The 21,734-nt window shown below is 41.6% G+C and overlaps 3 protein-coding genes across 3 annotated transcripts in view; all 3 read right to left on the minus strand.

Annotated features, from left to right (window-relative positions):
- rbm46 (RNA binding motif protein 46) overlaps positions 1–4,254 on the minus strand; it is a 38,997-nt gene extending 34,743 nt beyond the window's left edge. Inside the window, exons 1-4 of the mRNA XM_033651846.2 lie at positions 4,147–4,254; positions 2,195–2,389; positions 1,501–1,681; positions 561–717 (exon numbers count right to left, since the gene is read on the minus strand). Coding sequence (XP_033507737.1) covers positions 561–717; positions 1,501–1,681; positions 2,195–2,389; positions 4,147–4,165 — 552 coding nt within the window. The 5' untranslated portion in view covers positions 4,166–4,254. The remainder of the gene's footprint in view (positions 1–560; positions 718–1,500; positions 1,682–2,194; positions 2,390–4,146) is intronic.
- Positions 4,255–5,635: 1,381 nt separating this feature from the next.
- Positions 5,636–10,917, minus strand: LOC117245752 (lecithin retinol acyltransferase-like). Its single transcript, XM_033609233.2, has 5 exons — positions 10,428–10,917; positions 9,541–9,646; positions 9,241–9,315; positions 8,574–8,726; positions 5,636–5,939 (listed from the first exon to the last, which is right to left on the minus strand). The coding sequence occupies exons 1-5, from the start codon at positions 10,631–10,633 to the stop codon at positions 5,784–5,786; spliced, it is 696 nt and encodes a 231-aa protein (XP_033465124.1). The 5' UTR covers positions 10,634–10,917; the 3' UTR covers positions 5,636–5,783.
- Positions 10,918–14,812: 3,895 nt separating this feature from the next.
- Positions 14,813–21,073, minus strand: LOC117272810 (lecithin retinol acyltransferase-like). Its single transcript, XM_033651882.2, has 2 exons — positions 20,344–21,073; positions 14,813–16,309 (listed from the first exon to the last, which is right to left on the minus strand). The coding sequence occupies exons 1-2, from the start codon at positions 20,917–20,919 to the stop codon at positions 16,157–16,159; spliced, it is 729 nt and encodes a 242-aa protein (XP_033507773.1). The 5' UTR covers positions 20,920–21,073; the 3' UTR covers positions 14,813–16,156.
- Between the last annotated feature and the right edge of the window lie 661 nt (positions 21,074–21,734).

The following is a 21,734-nucleotide window of genomic DNA, read 5'->3' on the forward strand; positions in this document are numbered from 1 at the left end:
CACACGTCCTTTAAATGTGTCTTCTCCAGTGATTTACAATAACAACTGAGTTCAGCAGCAAATTGAAATTTTGTTAGCTTATTTTTTTCGTTCTATTTCTAAGTTTTCAGAGATTTGATCAACTTTCTTCAACAGTTAACAGAAGGCGCTGCAGAGCTGAAAACTATTCTGCACATTTAGTTTTCTCTCTCAGGATTTTGTGCCTGGACGAGCTCTTAATTTGGTGTCTTGGGAATGTCTCAGACTGAAGGTTCATGCAGAGCCACCTCCACTTAATTCACTCACTCCACATTTTAATCACTTCACTTTCCTCCTGTGGTTTCTTCCAAATCATCCCCCCCCCCCCCCCCCCCCCCCCCACACACACACACACACACACACACACACCTGTTTGTTCCCACTCTCTCCTCGTGATGCTGGTTAAACTGTAAGTCATATGCATGAACAGATGCTTCTTCTTCTTCTGTGGTTTTAGCTGTTACAATGTGAGGGGTCAGTGAGAGTGTGTGTGTGTGTGTGTGTGTGTGTGTGTGTGTGTGTGCGTGCGTGCGTGTGTGTACCTTGGTCATCTCGTCCATGATCTCTTCCTTCCTCTTGTCTTTGGGGATGGAGCCGATGAAGAGGCGACAGTTGTCCAGACTCACACACACTCCGATGAGCTTCCCTGGACGGACCTCGTAGTTGTCCAACATCTGGATGGCTCTCTGAGCTGACTCTCTGGACCACAATCAATACATCATCAATACATCATCAATCATGATGAATCAACTTTAAAATAACTTCTGAAATAAATGCAGGTCAGGACCTCCCTTAATAACATACACACACTGGAAAATAAAAAATAAAAAAAATGATCTATTCCAGTTCTATGTATTATTTCATTTGTTTATCGCTGTATTTATTTACGTCAGCATTTATTTATTGTTAAATATTTCTGTATTTCTTTATTTCTTTCAGTATCTATTTATACTTTAATTTATTTATGTATTTTTTATGTATTTATTTATTTGTTTCAGCATTTGTTTATTCTGTTATTCATTTATTTATTTTTTCATTCATTCATTCTGGGATTTATTTATTCTTCCATTTATTTATGTATATGTTTACATTTATTCTCTTATCTATTTCTATTGTATTTCAATTATTTTAGTATTTATTTCAACAGTCATTTATTTACTGCTGTATTTTTTTAACATTTTTTTTTTATACGGGTGTTACATCATATTCAAGAGCTTTTCTAAGACGTTCTCGAGGCAGACGGCGCCTGAAACAAAGACGCCACTGCAGAACACATGCAGACAGAAAAGTGCCTTACTTTTGAATCTTGCACAAAACACATAAACTGACACACTTTCAATGAGCCGCGTCTTTTGATGTCCATTTTCCAAGACTTTCAAGGCCTTGATTTGTTTCCCCCAAAGTCACAAACCTTCATGGACCTGAATGACCTGTGGGACCCCTGTGATGCCATGTTTCACCCTCCACAGAACAAACAGTCACCTGCTGGTGTACATGACGAAGGCGTAGCCGCGGTTCTCTCCGCTGAACTCCATCATCAGTCTGAACTCGTAGATCCTTCCGGCTCTCTCAAACAAAGGCACCAGCTCGTCCTCGTACATGTCTCTGGGAATCTTCCCCACAAACACCTCGCAGCCCCGTGGCGGGGCCGGGCCCTCCCAGTCTGCGGTGCAGAAACACATCTGAGGTAAATTAATGTTCAGAGCTGATGCCAGAACAGCACGGGTCAAAGTCCAGGCTGACATCATGACTCATCCACACCAAACTTTATTTTATCGACTTTTTTTTCTGCTGCAACAAACTAGTTTGCCTGCAGGACTCACTGAGTGCACTGTATATTAATTATTGAGCTGCTGTGTCAGTACTGCTGCTGCTGCTTCTCCAGACTGGGCTGTGCCGACTGACATCTGCTATAGGTAACACACTGACTGTGAGTAAGTACCTCATACAGCCCCACTTTAAAAGATCCAAATGAACATCCTAACAGAGCCAGTCAGGCAGCAGCTTTGTGAAACCAGTTGTCTGTGTTGGGTTGAGTAAATCCAGAGACCCCACGACTCTGTGGGACATGAACCTGGTCAGCCACAAAGCACAGCTCTGAGTCTGGGTGTATGTCCTGTTATCACACACACACACACACACACACACACACACACACACACACACACACACAGACCTGGCGGCGGTCCTCCATACTTCCTCTGTCCGTTCTCCTGCACCATGTCGTATCCCGTCCTCTCCATCAGAGTCAGCAGAGCCATCTCTTTGCCACAGGACTCTGTGAAGTCGTCTTCGCCCAGCAGAGGGCTGACTTTACTGGAGTCTCCGTCCATGTCCCCGTCCATGTCCCCGTCTGACTCTCTGTCTCCGTCTGTCCAACAAACAACACAACGTTCACCAGAGACACACCAGCGACCTGCTCTAAACTACAGCTGAGGCGATGCAGGATGGAAAATGTTTCAGGCTTTTATATACTTGTTATTGAAGGAACAAGCAGAGGTGAGGTGGAGTTTGTACTTGATACTTTTCATTTCATGCTACTTTATAATTGTACTCCACCACATCTCAGAGGCAAATGTATTTGTTACTGCACTACACTCATCTGACAGCTTCCAGGACTGTAATTATTCACCTGATGAGAACAGTGACAGGAAACACTTCACTGCACGAGGATTGAAGTCACAATACATATTACTGAGTTATGAAACGTGTTACAATATGCTGAGTATTGGGATAATATATAATGCAATATATTAAGATCAATTACATTCTTACAACTGCTAATTATATCCACCAAGGCAGTGGAGGAAGCAGTACTCAGATATTACAGCAGTACCACAGTGTAGAAATACTCTGTTACAAGTAAGAGTCATGCATTCAAAACTTAACTTAAATAAAGGTGCAGAAGTTTTAACTTGAACTTTACTTGAAGGACCAACTCGTTATGCAGAATTTATTCCAAAATAATAACGCTTTATTACATCACTGGGTTATAATTATTAACACATCCATATGTGCATCATGTGATTGTTGCAGCTGGAAAAAGTGGAGCTGATTTTAATTACTTTCAATTAGGGCTGCAAAGATCAGTCGACTAATCGATGACTAATCGACTACTAAAATAATTGCTGACTATTTTAGTAATGGACTAATCGGTTGGAGTCATTCTTCATAGAAAAGTACTAAAAAGTACCCCAAAATACTCTTATTGCAGCTTCTCATGCTCAAATACTGGCAGCTGAAAATAATGAAAATAATCGTTAGCTGCAGCCCTACTTTCAATACATATGTATCTTAACTTATGACAATATATTGATTATATTACGTATCAATAACCTGAATGTGCAAAGTAACTAGTAACTACAGGTATCAAGTAAATGTAGTGGAGTAAACAGTGCAATATTTGCAAGTAGAAAAAAGGAAATACTCAAGTGAAGTACAAGTCAAAATTGTACTTAAGTACAGTATTCGAGTAGATGTATGTAGTTACTTTCCACAATCAACTGAAAATCAAGCCAGTGATTATATTATTGTATGAGGCCACCAAAAGTTTAACTTGTATTTATAATATTAATCATTTAAATGATGAGCACTGATCCCATATTGCTAACAAGACTCCAAACTGACATGTTTGTGCCGTTAGCTAACGTTAGCTGGACTTCAGTTGTATTTCACCTCATGCTAACACTGCAGACACATAAACTAATTATTAATTATCATCCTAATGTTTCCTGACTGTGAACACGGTTTCAGACAATTTAAATAAAGTTATATGAAACAACTCTTCATTACGTTGTTTGGTTAACTTGACATTGTTGAATGCGCTTCAGGTCCCCCGATGGTCCCGGAACCAACCGTTGAGCAACAACAAACACTACCGTTACCGTTATCGTGGAGACGTTAGCTTGTTAGCTTGTTAGCTTGTATGTTTATTTAGATCAATTAAGTTACTAAAACGCCCACAAAATACAACAAGCTAAAAGCTAGCCGCTAAGTTAGCTAACATTTATGCTAGCTGTCACGTCACGGCAACTTTGGCTTTCGTGAAACTTCGTCCAATCAATCGATTGCTAACGAACAGCTAGCTTGTTTCTTTAAGCTAACTAAGCCCTAAAGGTAAACTCTTACCAGCTCGGTCTGCCGCCATTTCCTCTCACGGTAAAACGTTTCCTTCGTCACTGAGTTAAATCCTCAACCGGCGACAGATCAACGGTAACGGCACGTAACGACACCTCAATTAAAGTTCACCTGGAAACAAACGTCTCTACTTACTCCAATCAACTGGCCCGAATTATGATTGACATGAGAGCTAGTCCGTCTGAGCCAATCAGAACGTTTATGTGAGCCATGGAAGGCGGGACCACATGCAGATACGTTCTTTGCGCATAAAAATAAAATAAAATAAAATAAAATGAAAAAACATTAAATAGAATAAAATCAAAAATAATTTTGATAAATTTGATTTAATTGTAACTATTTAATTTAATTATGATTGACATGCTCGTTTGTCTGAGCCAATCAGGACGTTTATGTGAGCCACGGAAGGCGGGACCAAATGCAGATACGTTCTTCGCGCATAAAAATAAAATAAAATAAAATAAAATGAAAAAACATTAAATAGAATAAAATCAAAAATAATTTTGATTAATTTGATTTAATTGTAACTATTTAATTTAATTATGATTGACATGAAGGCTCGTTTGTCTGAGCCAATCAGGACGTTTATGTGAGTCACGGAAGGCGGGACCACATGTAGATACGTTCCTCTTGCAAAATAGCATAAATTAAATCAAATTAAAATCTAATATTAAATATTAATGATTAATATAACTAACCTAAATATTAAATAAATTTCAATTAATTGAATTCATAAAAAAATTAAATAATTTTACTAAAACTCAATAAAAATATAAAACAAAATGAAATTATATTCAATTTAATTTTCCAAAAAAAAGAAATGACATGAAATCTACCAAACTAAAAAATACAAAATCAAATTTAAAAAAAAATACATAAAATCTGAACAAAATTAAAATAAACAAATTATAAAAAGAATGATAAAAAAAGAATTATAATTATAAATATATTAAAATATAATATTAAATATAAATGATTAATATAACTAACCTAAATATCAAATAAATTTCAAATAATTGAATTTATAAAAATGAAATAATTTTACTAAAAATCAATAAAAATAAAAAAAACAAAAATAAAATTATACTTAATTTAATTTTCCAATAAAAAAAAAGAAATAACATGAAATCTACCAAACTAAAAAATAAAATAAAAAAAATAAAAACATAAAATTCCTGCGTGCGTGCATTGTCTAAAATTGAGGCAAAAAATGCTTTCCTTTTTAAATGATAAAGTTTTCAGTCTCTGGACCTTAATTAGATAAACTGTCTCTCCAGAGTTTCTAAATACATCAAGCACACCTGTGCTTTGTCATGCAAGTATACATGGGAAATGTAGTTCGTAGTTGTAGTTCCTGTGATCTTAATACACAGGAAACCTTAAAACCCTGAAATATAAGGTTTCTTTTTGATGATTAAACTGTTTGACAAATGAAATTATTTAAACAGAGGATTTTAGGAGCACAGCAAACACCACACAGTCAAAAATACATTCTTTATTAGACTCGTGTCAGTATTACAGATTAATCCAGTGTGTTCTTCATCATGTCAGACTGCAGACGAGACACATCTTCATCTAAACAGAGAGTTTATTTGCTCTGCTGGTGTTTCTGGCTCAGTGTTATGTGTTCATGCTGCCATCCAGATGAGGAAGGGCAGCAGGACGGCCAGCGTGGCGGAGCAGGCGGTCACAGCCTCCAGGCAGAGGAGCAGGCACACACCCAGCACCGCCGTCGCCTTGGCAACACGCCGACTCAGCAACAGCTTCCTCACTGTCTTACAGAACTGATGAAGAGAAGAAGAGAGAGGGTGATGGGGATGGAGAGATACTGTAGATGATTGGATACAGAAATTGGAAATACATTATTATTAACGTGTTTAGATTATCTGGAGACTGCATGGATGGCTCTGCTCTGTAGCCTCTCTCATGATGTCATAAAATACAGTTCTGGTTTCAACAGTAAGTGAACATTATCAGGGATCAGCCACTAGATGGAGCAGTAACACTGTCCACTTCCTGTCTCCTCAGTCTTCCTCTCTCCTCTCCCTCCTCTTCATCATTCTGTCCGTCAGTCTCAAACCCAGAGTCTTGTTTGCTCGTCTCTTTCACAAGAATGTTCTGTCACGCCTTCACTCATGTGAAATTAAGAGCTGCTCTGACACAACCATCAGCAGCTGAGACCCAAACCACACAAACAATAGAGCTTTCATTGAACTTGACTGTTGCTGCAACAACAAGGCTTAGCCTAATTAAAGAGGGAGGCTGGTCTGATCTGTGGTCAGTATTAATCTGCTGCAGGAAATAAACAGCTCACAGCTAAAGGTCACACCGCTGCCGCAACCAGTCTGTGGAAACAACCAGTGAGTGTGCAAGACCGGAGATCTACTCTGAGTACAGTATATATACAGTGCCAACTATGTATCCTGTACAGTGCAATATATACAGTATGTTGTATGTTACAGTTCTTTAAAGATTTTAGCTGATAGGCTGGTTCTTGGTGATTCATATATCGTAAGATGTCTCTAACTCTGAGTTTGGGTCAAAAGTTTTTGTGACCCAGACGCCTGAAATGAAATTTGGTCTTTGAAACCAACTTCAGCCCAGTTTGAACCTCAACACTGACATAGGAAAGAGAAAAAAAGAAAGGAAATGAAAAAGGAGTGGAGAAAGGGAATTAAATTACATAAGACTGAAGAAAGGAAACATATGGCATGGGAGTGAAGAAAGTAAAGGAAACGACACAGCAGAGAAGGAAGGAAAGGAAATGACATAGGAGAAAATAAAAGAAATGACACTGAGAGGAGGAAGTAAATGATATAGGAGAGAAGGAAGGAAATTACATAGGAGAGAAGGAGGAAATGACATAGGAGAGAAGGAAGGAAATGAAATGACATAGGAGTAACAAAAGGAAAGTAAATGACATAGGAGAAAATAAAAGAAATGACACTGAGAGGAGGAAGTAAATGACATGGGAGACAAGGAAGGAAATTACATAGGAGAGAAGAAAGGATATGACATAGGAGAGAAGGAAGGAAATTACATAGGAGATAAGGAAGGAAATGACATAGGAGAGAAGGAGAAAATGACATAGGAGAGAAGAAAGGATATGACATAGGAGAGAAGGAGGAAATGACATAGGAGAGAAGGAAGGAAATGACATAGGAGAGAAGGAGAAAATGACATAGGAGAGAAGAAAGGATATGACATAGGAGAGAAGGAGGAAATGACATAGGAGAGAAGGAAGGAAATGACATAGGAGAGAAGGAAGAAATGACATAGGAGAGAAGGAAGGAAATGACATAGGAGAGAAGGAGGAAATGACATAGGAGAGAAGAAGGATATGACATGGGAGAGAAGGAAGGAAATTACATAGGAGAGAAGAAAGGAAATGGCATAGGAGAGAAGAAGGATATGACATAGGAGAGAAGGAAGGAAATGACATAGGAGAGAAGGAAGGAAATGACATAGGAGAGAAGGAGGAAATGACATAGGAGAGAAGAAGGATATGACATAGGAGAGAAGGAAGGAAATTACATAGGAGAGAAGAAAGGAAATGGCATAGGAGAGAAGAAAGGATATGACATAGGAGAGAAGGAAGAAAATTACATAGGAGAGTAGAAAGGAAATGGCATAGGAGAGAAGAAAGGAAATGACATAGGAGAGAAGAAAGGAAATGAGATGACACAAAACAAACTGCTAGACACCTGTTAACCCCCCGATGAGACCTCCTCTCTGATTAGAATACTGTTTGTCACCAAGTTTGATAATTAGCAGTTTGAATAAATACAAAATAATTTAGAAATGTGCACCATGTCATCAAAAATGAGATAACAGTCACAAATGTCTATAAACTAGACTTTTATACATGAACCCTCAAACTCAGACTCAGACTGCACGACATCACACATCTCAAGTTACATCTACTTTTACCACAAAGTGCACTTCAGCGTCTTTCATTTATTCAACTATTTCAAATGTTTCATGAGAAACTTTCTTCTGATCTACGACATAAAACATGTTGTATATCTTCGGATACTCAGACATTAAAGAGGTTCAGGTTGTGATGAGCCAGCCCATGATCACCAGGAGAGGTGTTGGCACTGTACGTGTCTGTGAACCATGGATACGTTACACTGTACGTTATAATGTAGCAGCTATGTTGAACCTTGTGGTCAGCATGTGGTCGGGTTAGAGACAAAACCACTTGGTTATGGTTCAGACGAGATCATGTTATAGCTTTAAATACCATCTTTTAAGGGAACTCTCCTCGCTGTACACTCAGCGATAGGTCTCTGAAAAACAGCTGTTTTAAAACATATAAAAGTAATATATCCGTGGTTTGCAGAAACATACGATGCCAATATTGTCTTCAGGTGACTGAGCTGAGATTATCCTTCAGTCTGTCTGTCAAGCGTCACCTGAAAGGTCTGGTAGCTCAGGACGGTGCCGTATCGACAGTACATGACGTAGTGTTCACAGTTGTACCACAGCAGGCTGTAGGCCACATGGCCCTGAAGCTTCTCCGCCCTCCTGGCCACTTCCTCCGCCTGCAGCGCCGGCCGGCTGCACACCTGCACACAGGAGAGGTCAGGTAACTGGATTACTTTACTCCAATCACTGCTAGTACTATTACTACTGAGTGGGGAAGGTAACTAAGTACATTTACTTTCTGCTACTTTGTGCTTCTTGACAGAACTGTTATATTCTTACTTTCACCCAAGAAATATGACGATGTTTACTGGAGCAAAGCACCATTTAGCCAACACACACACACACACGTGGTTACGTTTAGCCAACACACACACACACACACGTGGTTACGTTTAGCCGACACACACACGTGGTTACGTTTAGCCGACACACACACGTGGTTACGTTTAGTACTCAGACGTCTGCTGCCTTAACTTTTGTCGTTGTCCCAGCTGTGTTTGCGCCCTGACACCGCTGGTCACCCTTATACATTACCGCCAACCTGCTGCCTATCATGCCGACATGAAAGGACGGCTTTTTTCTTGGTGTCTGACACCTGAAGTCACCACCCAAGCGCCATATTTCGACTCTGGAGTGAGACTGGGTTGGAGTCACCTTGTCCATCGTGTTGACGAGTATCTCCGACCCGTAGGCGAAGTCCTCCACTGAGTCCACCCTCACACTGCCACGCTGAGGACGACAGACACAACATATTCTGGATTAAAACAACTTTTCTTCTTCTGTCCTCGTGTATTTCTCTCCTAGTTTCCTTTGTGTCCTTCAGATGACTTGGAACTGTACTGCGACACAGACGAGCCCAGCGTCTCTAAAACTTGTGTTTCATCTGACTTGTTTAAATGAGGTTGCAAAGGTGGAGCAGATTTAAGAGCCTAAGTTAACTGGAAGTGTTGGTACCTTGGCCAGTACTCCCAGCAGGAGCCTGGTGTTGGTGACCATCTGTTTGATGCGGTACTGGTCACTGGAGATGATGGGGATGATGTCTGGGATGAAGTGAGCCACTCTGGAGGGAAGGAGAGGAAAGAGGTGACAGTGGGAGAGAGCAGGGGGAAGGAAATGACAAAGGAGACAGTGGAGGGTGGGAAAGGAAAGGAAAGAAGGCCCGAGAGTAAAGGAAAGGAAAGACGACCAGAGAGTAAAGGGAAGGAAAGGAGTGACATAGAAGAGAGGAAAGGAAATGAGAAGAATAGAAAGGACATGGTAAGGAAGAAAGGAAAGAAAATAAAACTTAAGGAAAGTTAAGGAAAGGAAAGATTGTGAGAGTAAAGAAAAGAGCATAGGAGAGAAGAAAAGAGAAATAAAGACGGAGTAGGAAAGGAAAGGAAAGTAGGAGAAAAAGAAAGGACAAAGAAGAGAGGAAAGGAAAGGACATAGGAGAGAAAAATGAAAGGGACAAAGGAGGGAGGAAAATAAAAGGAAGTGAGACAAAAACAATTAAAATGCAAGTAGTTAATGACAGGAAATAGGTGGCAAGAGGAAAGGAGGAAAGGAGTGGAAAGGAGAGAGGAAAGGAAAGGACATAAGAGAGGTAAAAGGAAAGGAAATGACAAAGGAGAAAAGAATGGAAAGAAATGGAAACATGTAGTAAAGGAAAGAGGGTGCAGGAGGAAAGGAAAATGTCAGACAAGAGAGGAAAGGAAGGAAGGAAAGAAAAGAAAGGAAACAGGTAACAATACCAGAAAGGAAGAGACAGGAAGTGGAGGAAGGAAAGGATAGAAGGACAGAGGAAAGGAGTCATGTTGAAAGGTGATGTGAAACTTCTCCTCACGAAGCGTCCGCCTCACCTGCCTCCACCCAGGTAAATCCCAAAGTGTGTGAACAGAGTCCGGGGAACCTCCAGCAGGTCTCCTCTCCTGAGGGTCAGCTCACACTTCCTGTCTGTCCGTCCGTCTGCCTCCTCCTCCTCCTCCTCCCTCTGCTTCCTCTTGTCTCTGGACTCAGGTCCGGGTGTGGAGATGAAGAACAGAGCGAGCAGCTGCAGTGGGAACATGGTGACAGAGGAAGACGAAGAGGAAGGAGAGGAGCCGTCTCCTCATAGGTGGTTTTATTGTCAGGGTGGGAGGAGCAGAGGGGATTAGTCAGTGCCCCAGAGGCTGCTGCACGCTGGCATTGTGAGATTTACCCAACAAACATGGGCAAAACAAACAGTTATTAAAGTGGAAGCTGCCTGTCACACACCTGGTGGACCAGACCTCTGCTCCCTCAGAGCTGTGTCCACACACTCTGCAACAAGTCAAACACGTTCTCGGTGTGTGTCGGCCTCCGCCAGGGTCGTCCCTCGCCACCGGGTTGGGGACCTTAGAACTGCATCTCTGCTTTTCACAGATGATGAGGATCTGTTGGCTTCATCACACCATGAGAGAGGAAAGGGAAGACATAAAAATGGAAGCAGTAGTGGATAGGAAGAGGTTGCAAGTGTAAAGGACACAGGAGAGAGGGAAGGGAATTCACTGAATCATTCCCAGAACCCTCCGAACAAAGAGCTGCTGGACCATCAGGATTATTTGCATTAAGCAACGTCAGTGTGGCCGTTTCTCAACTCGCCTCAGTGTTTCCACACAGCAGCTGCAGCACAGAGAGGGAAACTCACTGCTGATTACAGCCAGGATTAATTACCCTGATGATGTCATCATGAACGCAGTATTTCACATAGAGAGGCCTGTTGACCTGAGCTGTGAGCTCACCTGACCCCCGGACGCACCTGCAGGGTTTATGACATCACAACCCAACAAGTCCTGCAGCACATACAACCACATATGTCAGTCAGTCCCTCGCTCTGATACGACTCCAGGGCTGAACACTGAGCCCAACCCTGCAGTTCCTCTGATGTCCACTAGAGGCTGGCTGCCCACAGACCTCCATGTTAACATGTAGAAATAAACATGTTTACAGCCTGGTGCAAAAAACAATTCATGAGAACTATACGGGGGCTGAATTTATATAGAACTCACCTATTTATATTTATTAAGGCTTAAAGTTTCACATAAACAAAGGCTTGGCTGCTTACAGTGACAGGTGTAGGCCGTCTGCTGACGAGTGGCTACCACAGCGACAACAGTAGCTAGGTAACATAACCATGGTGTAACCCCAGAGTCACACGGGGTAGTCCAAGCTGTCACTATTTTAGTATGTCTTCAGTTCATTAAAAAAAAAAAATCAACATTAGCATTAGTATTATGTTGTGTTCACACTGGGTGCGAATAAAACTATTTGCATGAGTGAATTAAATGTAAAGACGCAATCAGATGTGAAATCCCGCTGGGCAGTGAGACGCACATGAAGCGAACTGCACAAATGAAGCAGTAGCATGATTTCCTGTATACGCTCATTTGCGAGAGTTGACAAATCTGAACTTCAGCGACCAATTTGTGCTGCGATAGCCAATCAGCATTGAGATCCTCAGAGGACGTCTGATGCCGAAGTTCATTCACTGATTAGGCGATTTTACGTGTGTATGATGCGAGTCAACACAAAATATTCTCATGTTCAAACTCAAGTAACACGATGCAAAAAATTCACATTGTGTTTGCCATGAACACAACATGAGACTTAAAGCTGTAAACGCGCCAAGCTAACCAAGCTAGCGTTATGTTTCGCTCAAGCTTTTTGTCCAAATATGGTCACATCTGGCTCCAAAAATCCAAGATGGTGACGGCCAAAATGCTGAACTCGAGGCTTTAAAATAAAAGTTCACAAACCACTGAGTGACGTCACAGTGGCTTCAACATCCATTTTTTGAGCCACTTTGACACTGCCCGTCTGCCACTGTGTCCTTATGGTGTTAATAATGTTTTGAACCTGTTTGAATTGTGCCATGAATCACACATTTGATGTTTGTCATTTTAAAACATCACTTTTAAAGTCAAGGAAGTCGCAGTGGGGAACACAGGAAGAGGAGGGACCTGTGGGGTTGTTTTTGTGGGAGCACACAGTCTCTCACTACTAGTTTATGTGTTAACGAAAAGACAAAAATTATCATTTAATTCAAGTGTTTTTGTAACTCTTTGAATTTCATGACGTCATTTTCAAGCTGTGTAATTTACATTAAATCCTACTGTCCTGCAGCCAGCTGACCTCTGGGTGAAGACGATTTATTGTGCAACAAGAGAATAGTTGTTGTTGTTGTTGTTGTTGTTGTTGTTGTTGTATTCAACCTGTTTTTGTCTATTTGATCCTCTCTGTGAGGATCTTCTGTCGCCAGTTTACACCTCTGCTCTGTGAATGTTTTCTGTCTGGACTCCACATGTTGTGTTCATGTTGTTGCAGTTCCTGCAGTCGGCCAGCAGAGGGAGACAAAGGCCACAGATCACTGCAGGACTGTGCTCAATGTTTCCGTGAGTAAGACTTCTTGAAGTGACCTGAAACTGTCAGTCACACTGCTCCTAATGTGGGACAGTAAAATACATTCATTATTGTGGAGCACAAAGAAAAAATACAGTTACTGTTGATTATAAAATATAAGAATGTTTTATCATTGTGATTATTATATTGAGAAAGTGTTTTATAGAGATTTGATTTTACCAAATAACCCTCAGTGATAACAGAATGTACAAAACCCAAACTCAGAAACTGAGTAATTTTCTTTTTCTTTTTTTTTTTTAATTATACATATACCTTTCTGCTTTATTTTGATTTTATTGGCTAAATTGAATAAGATGTTGATGTAAATTAATTCATGATTTTAATTATTATTTTGATAATGTGATAGCTTATTTCAGATTGTTTTATCTTAATCACGTATATTTCAAAAATTATTGGTGAATTTCTCTCATTATTTAATCTTAATACTCATTCATTTGGACACCAAACATTGCATTTGATGAAAAATAGACTTTTATTTCTCAACACATGCCAGCTTATATTTTTTGTCCAAATGATGGTTCATTTAAATTATTGGTTTGAGTTAGTGAAAAGAAAAATGTGGTACAAACGTAGAATTTCAATATAAGCTGCAAATCTTCTTCACTGAGTTGTTAGTTTGACTTATTTTGCATCAGATTTATTTATTTATTTTTTTTATTTAACCCTTATTTAGCCAGGGAAATCCACTGAGCCCGAGCTCTCTTTTTCAATGGTGCCCTGGTTACATACATTTTACAATCATGAAACAATACAAACAATTAAGCAATAAAAATAATTTAAAGAAAAATAAAAAAGCAATAAAACATCAGTACTTAAAACATTCACATACCTCAACATCAAGCCCATGACACAGATTTTTGAATATGTTCAAGGAGACCAGGGACATTTAGTTCAGCAGTCTCCTGGAACTCATTCCAGGCGCCAGGCACACAGTAGCTAAAGGCAGTTTTTCCCAGCTCAGATTTGACTTGTGGCACCTCAAGGACTGACCAGTCCTGAGATCTTGTCCGATAGAGATTAGAACACCATGCAATGAGCGATGTCAAGTAAGCTTTAAAATGATAGCTTTATATGCAAACAAAAGCAAATAAATAATATCACCATAATCAAGTAAAGGCAGGAAGTTGTACTAACAGCTTTCTATTTTCAGATGAAAAACATGATCTGTTTCTATAAAGTTTCATCCTTAAGCTTTTTGCTAGCTCATCAACATGAGGTTTAAAGGAGAGCTTTTCATCAATAAAAACTCCAAGATATTTACGGGAGGATACCCTTTCTGTTTCAGAGCCGTCCCAAGTGCTAATTTTGAAATGAACTTCCTCCATAAAGCGGGATCTAGAGAATTGCATAAATTTTGTTTTTGCTGCATTTAAAACAAGTTAATGTTCAAAAAGTGGAACAACTCAAAAACGTTCTGCAAAGTGGATAAGGCTCCCCTCAGTGTGGAGGAGGATGAATAAGGCACCGTATCATCGGCATAAAAATGTACCTTACAGCCACTATTGAAAGAGGCAATGTTATTAATATAGGACATGAAAAGTAAAGGGCCTAATATTGAACCCTGTGGTACACCTTTAGTGACATTCAAAATGGTGGACTGAGCAGAGTCAGCTCTATCTGTAAGATAGCATGTAAACCAATGGCAAGTGTTCTGATCTAGACCTACAGAGGCTAGTCTATCTATTAAAATTGAATTGTCAACTGTGTCAAAGGCTTTAGACAAGTCACCAAACAAGGCAGCACAACGCTGTCCATTGTCAAGAGCACATATAATATCATTGAGAACAAAGAAATCACCAGAGACGTCTCAGAATCTCAGAATTCTCCTTTATTTACATAGAAAACATATAAAGTGTTACAGCGTCTTAAAAAATCAATTCTGTACAAAGGTTTGACTGTTGGAGAACAATCAGGTCGTGAAGGATATCTACAGGTATTTACAAAGGAGCCTCACCGGGCGACAGTGTGTCATGTGCTTTAGTACAGTCAAGATGGCCGCCACAGACCTCGAATTTCAGTTAAGTGTAGAAAAGTGTTGTGTGTTGGGATGTCCGTTAAACGGTTAACTCTAGAGAATACCATAACGTTTCAATTAGTGGCCCCGGACTATTATTTGCTTAAATGACTGAACTCAACAGGCCTGTATTTGGGACGGGCCTTTAGCTCCTGTCACACAAACTGTTGCTCAGCAAAGATCAGGAAATACAGTCAAACTGTTTATTTAAACCAGTCTGAATATTACTGTATAAAAATTAGGCTTCAGATAATAAATCAATTATGTGTTATGACATTTGTTTCATGACACTCGAGGACAAGTTTCAGGCCACCAACACAACACAACTTTAACCTGTTAAAACAATCCTCACAGCTTGGATTCATTTTTATGAAAAACCCTTTTGATTCTTTGGATCTGACGACCCTGACTGACTGACGGAGTATTAATAACTTACAGGGTAAGATACCACCAGATTTATCCTTTAAAATTTGGATATAAATTAGCGCCCAAATCTCGTCTGAGTCAAATGATCCTAAACCTGACTGATGGTTTTAATCTATGTAAGTGGACTGGACGGCCGATCAGGACGAAACCTTGCTGACGTTATGTGTGCATTAGAGAAGAAATATGAATTATGTTGTTTTCTGTGTCCAGATGCATCATGTGATGTGACGTGCTGCCATATTGGAAGACAACACAATCACTCCTTCAAAATAAAAGCTGCAGTAAAATGCAGTAATTATTGAATGATCTTTGGTGAGTTTAACGTCAGTTTGAAGTCTGAGTCCTTACTGATATAAAGCTGTCTCTGTTGCTGAGTGCTCATCATCACATGTCAATCAAACAGTGTGGGCGGGATTAGGTGATGTTTTCTGACAAAGCAGATGTCTTTTGTTGATCGGTTTAGTTCAGGTTGCTAATGTTGCTCATGCTAAAGTTGCTCATGCTAACCACCCTGCTCTTCTTCTGTTCACTCTTAACAAACAGAAAATATAAACACATCACGTCGCTTCAGTCCTTCTTGTGTTACTAGTAGTAAAACGTAGTATGAAAGTCATTTTGTTTGCAGATGACTAATTCCTGTCTGTGAGTGTTCCAACATGGCCGTACTGTTCCAGCAGTGAGGTTCTGATACTAACGGTGGCCCAGGAGCTTCTAGCTGGCCATCCACAGGGTGAAGGGGATGAGGAGGGTGGGCAGGGCGGTGCTGGAGGAAACTCCCAAACACGCCATGGACAGGAGACCCAGCAGCGCCGTCAGGAGGACGTTACGCTGGTCCCGGATCAGCGACTTCAGCCACTCACAGAACTGGAAGAAAGAGAATAAATAATGACGTATAAAGTCACGTTAAAGAGGCAATTTAATGAAACCTTTGGTTGAAGAATCAGGAGGAGTTTGTTAAAACAAAATCAACAGGAAATCTTTCCGAAGATGTGATGACGTCTGAAAAAGATTAGCAGCCAGGTGGGGCGGCGATTAGAGAGACTATTTTTATAAAAAGTCAAAATGTCAATCACAACTTCAAGAGTCTGAAGTAACGTCTTCAAACATGTTTTTTTGTTCGACCAACAATTCAAAACACAAAGACAATTTTACAGTTTTTCGGTTTAGCATGATGTAAAACTGAGAAAAGCATCAGTCACATCTGAGAAGTTTGTAATTGGCCAACTGAAGCAATCGTTCTGATCGATCAATGAACCGTTTGGTATTTTTTTGTTCTGTTATGTGTCTTTTTATATTTTCACTGTTTTTTGAACTTCGTACTGTCTTGAAATTATATTTTCATGTGGTGCTCCTTTTGATTTTATTCATGTAAAACACACTGAGTTGCCCCAATGTAAGAAATGTGCTGTTGAGATAAAGCTGTTGTTGCAAAGAGAGGCTCCTCGAGGTTTGATCCGGTCCTGTTGAAATCAGATGCAAAGAGTATTTTTATCTTCCCAAAGCAACACAGTGCAGGTTTGAGTCAAACGTATCCTGCAGAGATGGTTTTAAAGAATCAGAGAAAACAGTCAAGGTTCACCTTCGAGTTTTTCCCAGAGGTTTCCCCCAGTAAGTAGGTCAAGAAGCAGCTCTGATGTTTCACCTTTAAAACTCCACCTCTGCCCGCTGATGCAGACCATGTGACGAGGCTGAACTGATTCCTCCTTGTATCAAACCCTCACTTCTCTCTGAGTAAACTTGCAGTGAAAGAATCAAGGATATAATTGACCTGTTGTTTATTTTATGGTGGGGCCCCCTGAGGCCCCGGCAGGAGCTCCTGTTGCCCCCCCCCACCCCCCCTCTAATGAACCTGTTAGACGCAGACAGCCAGACTGCAGGCAGGTCAGATGTTTAGGTTAGCAATTACAGGAAGTGAAACTCGATCAGGGGAAACTCTCTATGTGGCTGCAGGGTGGAGACGCAGGACACCCCCTCCCATCCCCCTCCCATCCCCCTCCCTTTCTACACTTAAACTAAAGAGGCGTCCAAAAACTAAACATGACGGTGGTTTGAGATTCTTTAACGCCAGAATGAGACGTTCATAATGTCCACAGGGAGCAGGTCCTCGTCTACAGAGATCACCATGTTGCACCGCCATGTTTCTACAGTAGCCCAGAACGGACAAACCAAACACTGACTCTAGAAAGAGACATTCATGTGTTCACATCAGCCACCGTAGTGAACAGCCTCTCCACGATGAGAGCGTTGGAGACACTAACTTTTTTTAACATGAAACATCTTTATTCAGAGAGGCCAGGAGGAGTTTCAGATGGTTGTAATCTGTAATCTGTAATCTGTAATCCTCACTGTCGGACACACTGTCTCTTTAAAACTAAAGTACATCACTTTATGCACTCGTTAAACTTTTAATCCTGAAGATTTGTTTTTAAATCAAACCTCATTTATGATGTTGTTTATGCTAATTATACACTCTGTGTCACTGTTGGTGGCGGAGTCCGCCATTTTGGCGCTAGACTCAAATAACCGACCTACGTATGAGGGATTGACAGGAAGTGATGCAACATGTTACCGTCTGACTAGGTGATCGCCGCACAATGCATGCTGGTTAGTTTTGTGTCTGACTTCATCCTGACTTGATCTGATATCATATAAAAGTGGACGGAGATAATCTGGTGCGAGCCAGGCGCTGCAGCTCCTCTTCACCCAGAGCATGATGGGAAACACCTGGCTCTCACCTGATCTAACAGCTGATTGGTTCAGATGTTGACTCACAAGATGATGTTTTAGATAAACTCTTCATTTTAGTTGAACTGCAGAGAGTTTGATTTTGTTTGTCCGATAACATTTCAAATCGACATCATATCAGACAGGATGTTAGTGTGTCTGTGACTTCCTGTACGGACTGAAGGCTGCTGGAAACTGTCCGACTACACCGCAGCTTGTTGTCACCGCCTCCTGCTGCAGCCGCCTGCTCTGGTCTACTGTCCAGATGAGGCGCAGTTCATCTGCAACAAGCCTGATGACATCAGAGCTGGGGCATGTTTAGGTGTTCGGTCTTCAACAGGCGTTAAAATACAATTCCTCTTGTTTGGTGTGTGTGTCAGAGGTGTTATCCAATCAACAGCAACGTGTATATAAACCACATTCTGTCAGATCTTTACCTGTACATTTAATTTTTGTTTCTACTTCACACTTGCTTTTGCAGTGTAAACGTCAACTGAATTCAACCCCGCCATATTAAAAGGCAGCGCGTCAGTGTTTGTGTTTAAACGAACGTTTTGCCCTGGCTTCAGTCACTGCTGATGCTAACACGACACGTTGCTGCTTCACATTAAAAGAAGCTGGACAAACATGGGAGGCTTTTATTGTGAAGCAGCCACAGGAAACACAGTGAGAATAGAACTGACCACGACTACTCATCAAAAATGCAACAGAAACTAGACACACGTGATTTTTAGTGAGCTGTATTATTTCTTCTAATCATCTGGATTAAAGAATGTTGTCTGAACAATAAAAAAGATTTTAAACACTTCATCGTGCGTCTGTTTCCAAATTAAAACAAAAATAGCAGCGACTTCAGAAACTGGTTAAAACATTTAGTTTTTCATGCAGCCGACAGCAGAGCCAGACGAGTCTCTGAGGATCATCTTCAGAGCAGCTCTAAGTGTTTCTCAAGCGTCAGCGGTGGTTCCCTGTGCTGCCCTCCTTCATCATCATCATCATCATCATCATCAGCCTGACTCTGACTCTCTGCTGCTGTTTGGTTTCTGGCAGGCGGCTCGGAGCTGAATGCAGCTCTTGTTCTCAGGACTTTTCCGAGCAGCGACCCAGATTTTCCTCTCGTTTAAAAAACAGACTCACATGCTGAAACACTCACACCTCACAGCTGAGGTGGAGCAGCAGCTCTGCGTCCTGTTTGTTTTCAAGCTTTGTACCTGAAATGTTAAAGTCTCAAACTCTTGATGGAAAGGTACCGAGCGCTCACAGCTGTCACTGCTTTGATCATATGTTTCATTCAGGATTTTGTTGGAAAAAATATTTTTTTAAAAAAAATATTTTTTTAAAAACTTTTTAAAAATGTCTCTGCTTTACTGTGCTGCAGTTCAGACCTGATTATACTCACTGAGGATTCATCACTGAGCCAAATATTTCCTCCCTAATTCTACAATATTAGTAAACAACACTTTTTTAGAGCTGATGCACATGGACTGAACTGAGCCAGCCTGCAGGGCCCAGGAGAAGAGGTGGAGGGGCCCTTTGCATATCTCTGCTCAGGGGCCACTGTTTTATGATCTCTTCATGCAGATGCAGAAAATAAAAACACCTTCACAGAGCTGAGCTCATTAACAGACTGAAGTGAACGCAGAGTTTGGCAGAACAGGAGCAATTTGGTTCATTAAAGCTTTCTGCAGTTTATGAGGCAGCGCACACACACACACACACACACACACACACACACACACACACACACACTGGACTCTCTCTGTTAAAGCTCATTTGGTGCGTAAAAGCGCAGATGAAGGTGCCGCTTCACTAACCAGAAAATTTGCAGGAAATTTAGATGCAGTTTCCAAAATGTTCCCAAATAACTAAAATGACTTTTGGATAAATTCATGTTGGGTTTTGGTTTGTTCTTTTTTCCATTTCAACATAAACAACTGCAGATGACCTGAGCAGTGAAACCCTTGAAACATCTCCATCCTCCTGCGGCGCTCTGCGTCACAACAAGCTGCTGTGTCTCGTGCGCAGAGTGCATCAGTGTGAGAAGCACAAATCACAAAGAACCATCACATCAATTAAACCTCCGCGCGCAACAGCCACATCAAAGCATCCGCCTGCAGCCCCGCGCGTAAAAACATGACCACATGCGTAAAAAGCGCACCGGTGCCGGTTCTCACCTGGTCGGTCTGCAGGCTCTGCGCCGTGCCGTAGCGGCAGTAGGTGACGAAGTGCTCGCAGTTGTTCCACAGGAGGCTGTAGGACACGGTGCCGACCAGCCGCTCCGCCCGCCGGGCCACCTCCTCCCCGGACAGCGGGCTCCGGCGCACCGCCCGGTCCATGGCGTTGAGCAGGATCCCGGCTCCGTACGCGAAGTCCTCCACCGAGTCCACGCGGATGCTGGCGCGCTTGGAGAGCACCCCGAGCAGCAGCCGCGTGTTGGTCACCATCTCCTGGATCTGCTTGCTGTCGGCGGTCAGCACCGGGAGGATGTCCGGGATGAGGTGCGCCACCCGGTTGTCGCCCAGGTAGATGCCGAAGTGGGTGAAGAGAGTCCGGGGAACCTCCAGCAGGTCTCCCCGCTGGAACCTCTGCGGAGCTCCGGCGGGCTGCGGAGGAGACTCGTCCCGCTCACAGCGCCTGGTGAGCGGCGCGTCTCCGCGCTCTCTGCCGCGCAGCGGAGGCAACAGGCTGGACAGCTTGATGTTCGCGAGGAGGAAGAGCTTCTCCAGGAGGAAGGTGAGCGTGTCCAGCATGACTGCAAAACTGCAAAGAAAACCACAGAAGAAGGAAAGAAAATCTGTCTCTTTGACGTCTGTCCTCTTTGACTCCTCTGTCTCTGTCTGTCCTCCCTCTCTCCTCTCTGGAGAGTTTTCCTCCTTCAGGGAACTTTGGAGTCCGGTGAAGGAGGAGGGCCGCGTGACGTCATCATAAATACTTAAATTGACTGGATGAGAGCAAGAGAGACTGAAAGTGAAAGGAGACAAGACAGAGAGGACAGTTTGGAGTTTAAAAAGAAGGTAACTGTGACAGTGTGTGTGACCACAGCTGGCACACTGAAGCAGTGATGGAGGAAGTAATTGGATCCTTTACTGAAGTAAAAGTACTAATAATACACAGTGAAAATACTCGACTACATTACAAGTTCTGCAGTCAACACCTCACCTGAGGAAGAGTACGCAGTCAGCTAAATGTACTTTGTAAAGATATTACAGTCAGTGTTCGGTCTGATGTCGTTGGATTAATACAACTGCTGCATTCATTGATACACAACATTTTGCTTCTGTTTTCAGCTTTGTGACGACGAGTTTTCCAGCTGATCCAAAAGAGTTTATTTATCTGAAGGACGAGGATTCTCTCAGCACATAAAGGAACTCTTCATCCCTCAGTTCATCACAAACATTCAACATCAGCACATCTGGAGATACGTGGTTTTCACTGGACAGGGAGAGGATGATGGGAGCAGACGACATGTCCTCACATCCAGGTCTCTGTGTACTGGTCCTCACAATGTCACAGGAACAAGAACAGAAACACACACAGAGGGTTTCAACCACAAAGCCAACTGACT

The sequence above is a fragment of the Epinephelus lanceolatus genome, chromosome 22, assembly GCF_041903045.1.
Source record: "Epinephelus lanceolatus isolate andai-2023 chromosome 22, ASM4190304v1, whole genome shotgun sequence".
NCBI lineage: Eukaryota > Metazoa > Chordata > Actinopteri > Perciformes > Serranidae > Epinephelus > Epinephelus lanceolatus.

What these genes read in the sequence shown, in the direction of transcription:
- LOC117272810 (XM_033651882.2), bottom strand. Translation starts at nt 20,919, where the DNA reads ATGCTGGACACGCTCACCTTCCTCCTGGAGAAGCTCTTCCTCCTCGCG. An exon ending in AGAGCCTGCAGACCGACCAG is followed by an intron (nt 16,310 to 20,343) that starts GTGAGAACCGGC and finishes TCTTTCTTCCAG; the next exon opens with TTCTGTGAGTGGCTGAAGTC.
- LOC117245752 (XM_033609233.2), bottom strand. Translation starts at nt 10,633, where the DNA reads ATGTTCCCACTGCAGCTGCTCGCTCTGTTCTTCATCTCCACACCCGGA. An exon ending in TGCTGGGAGTACTGGCCAAG is followed by an intron (nt 9,316 to 9,540) that starts GTACCAACACTT and finishes TGTCGTCCTCAG; the next exon opens with CGTGGCAGTGTGAGGGTGGA. An exon ending in TGAGCTACCAGACCTTTCAG is followed by an intron (nt 5,940 to 8,573) that starts GTGACGCTTGAC and finishes TCTCTTCATCAG; the next exon opens with TTCTGTAAGACAGTGAGGAA.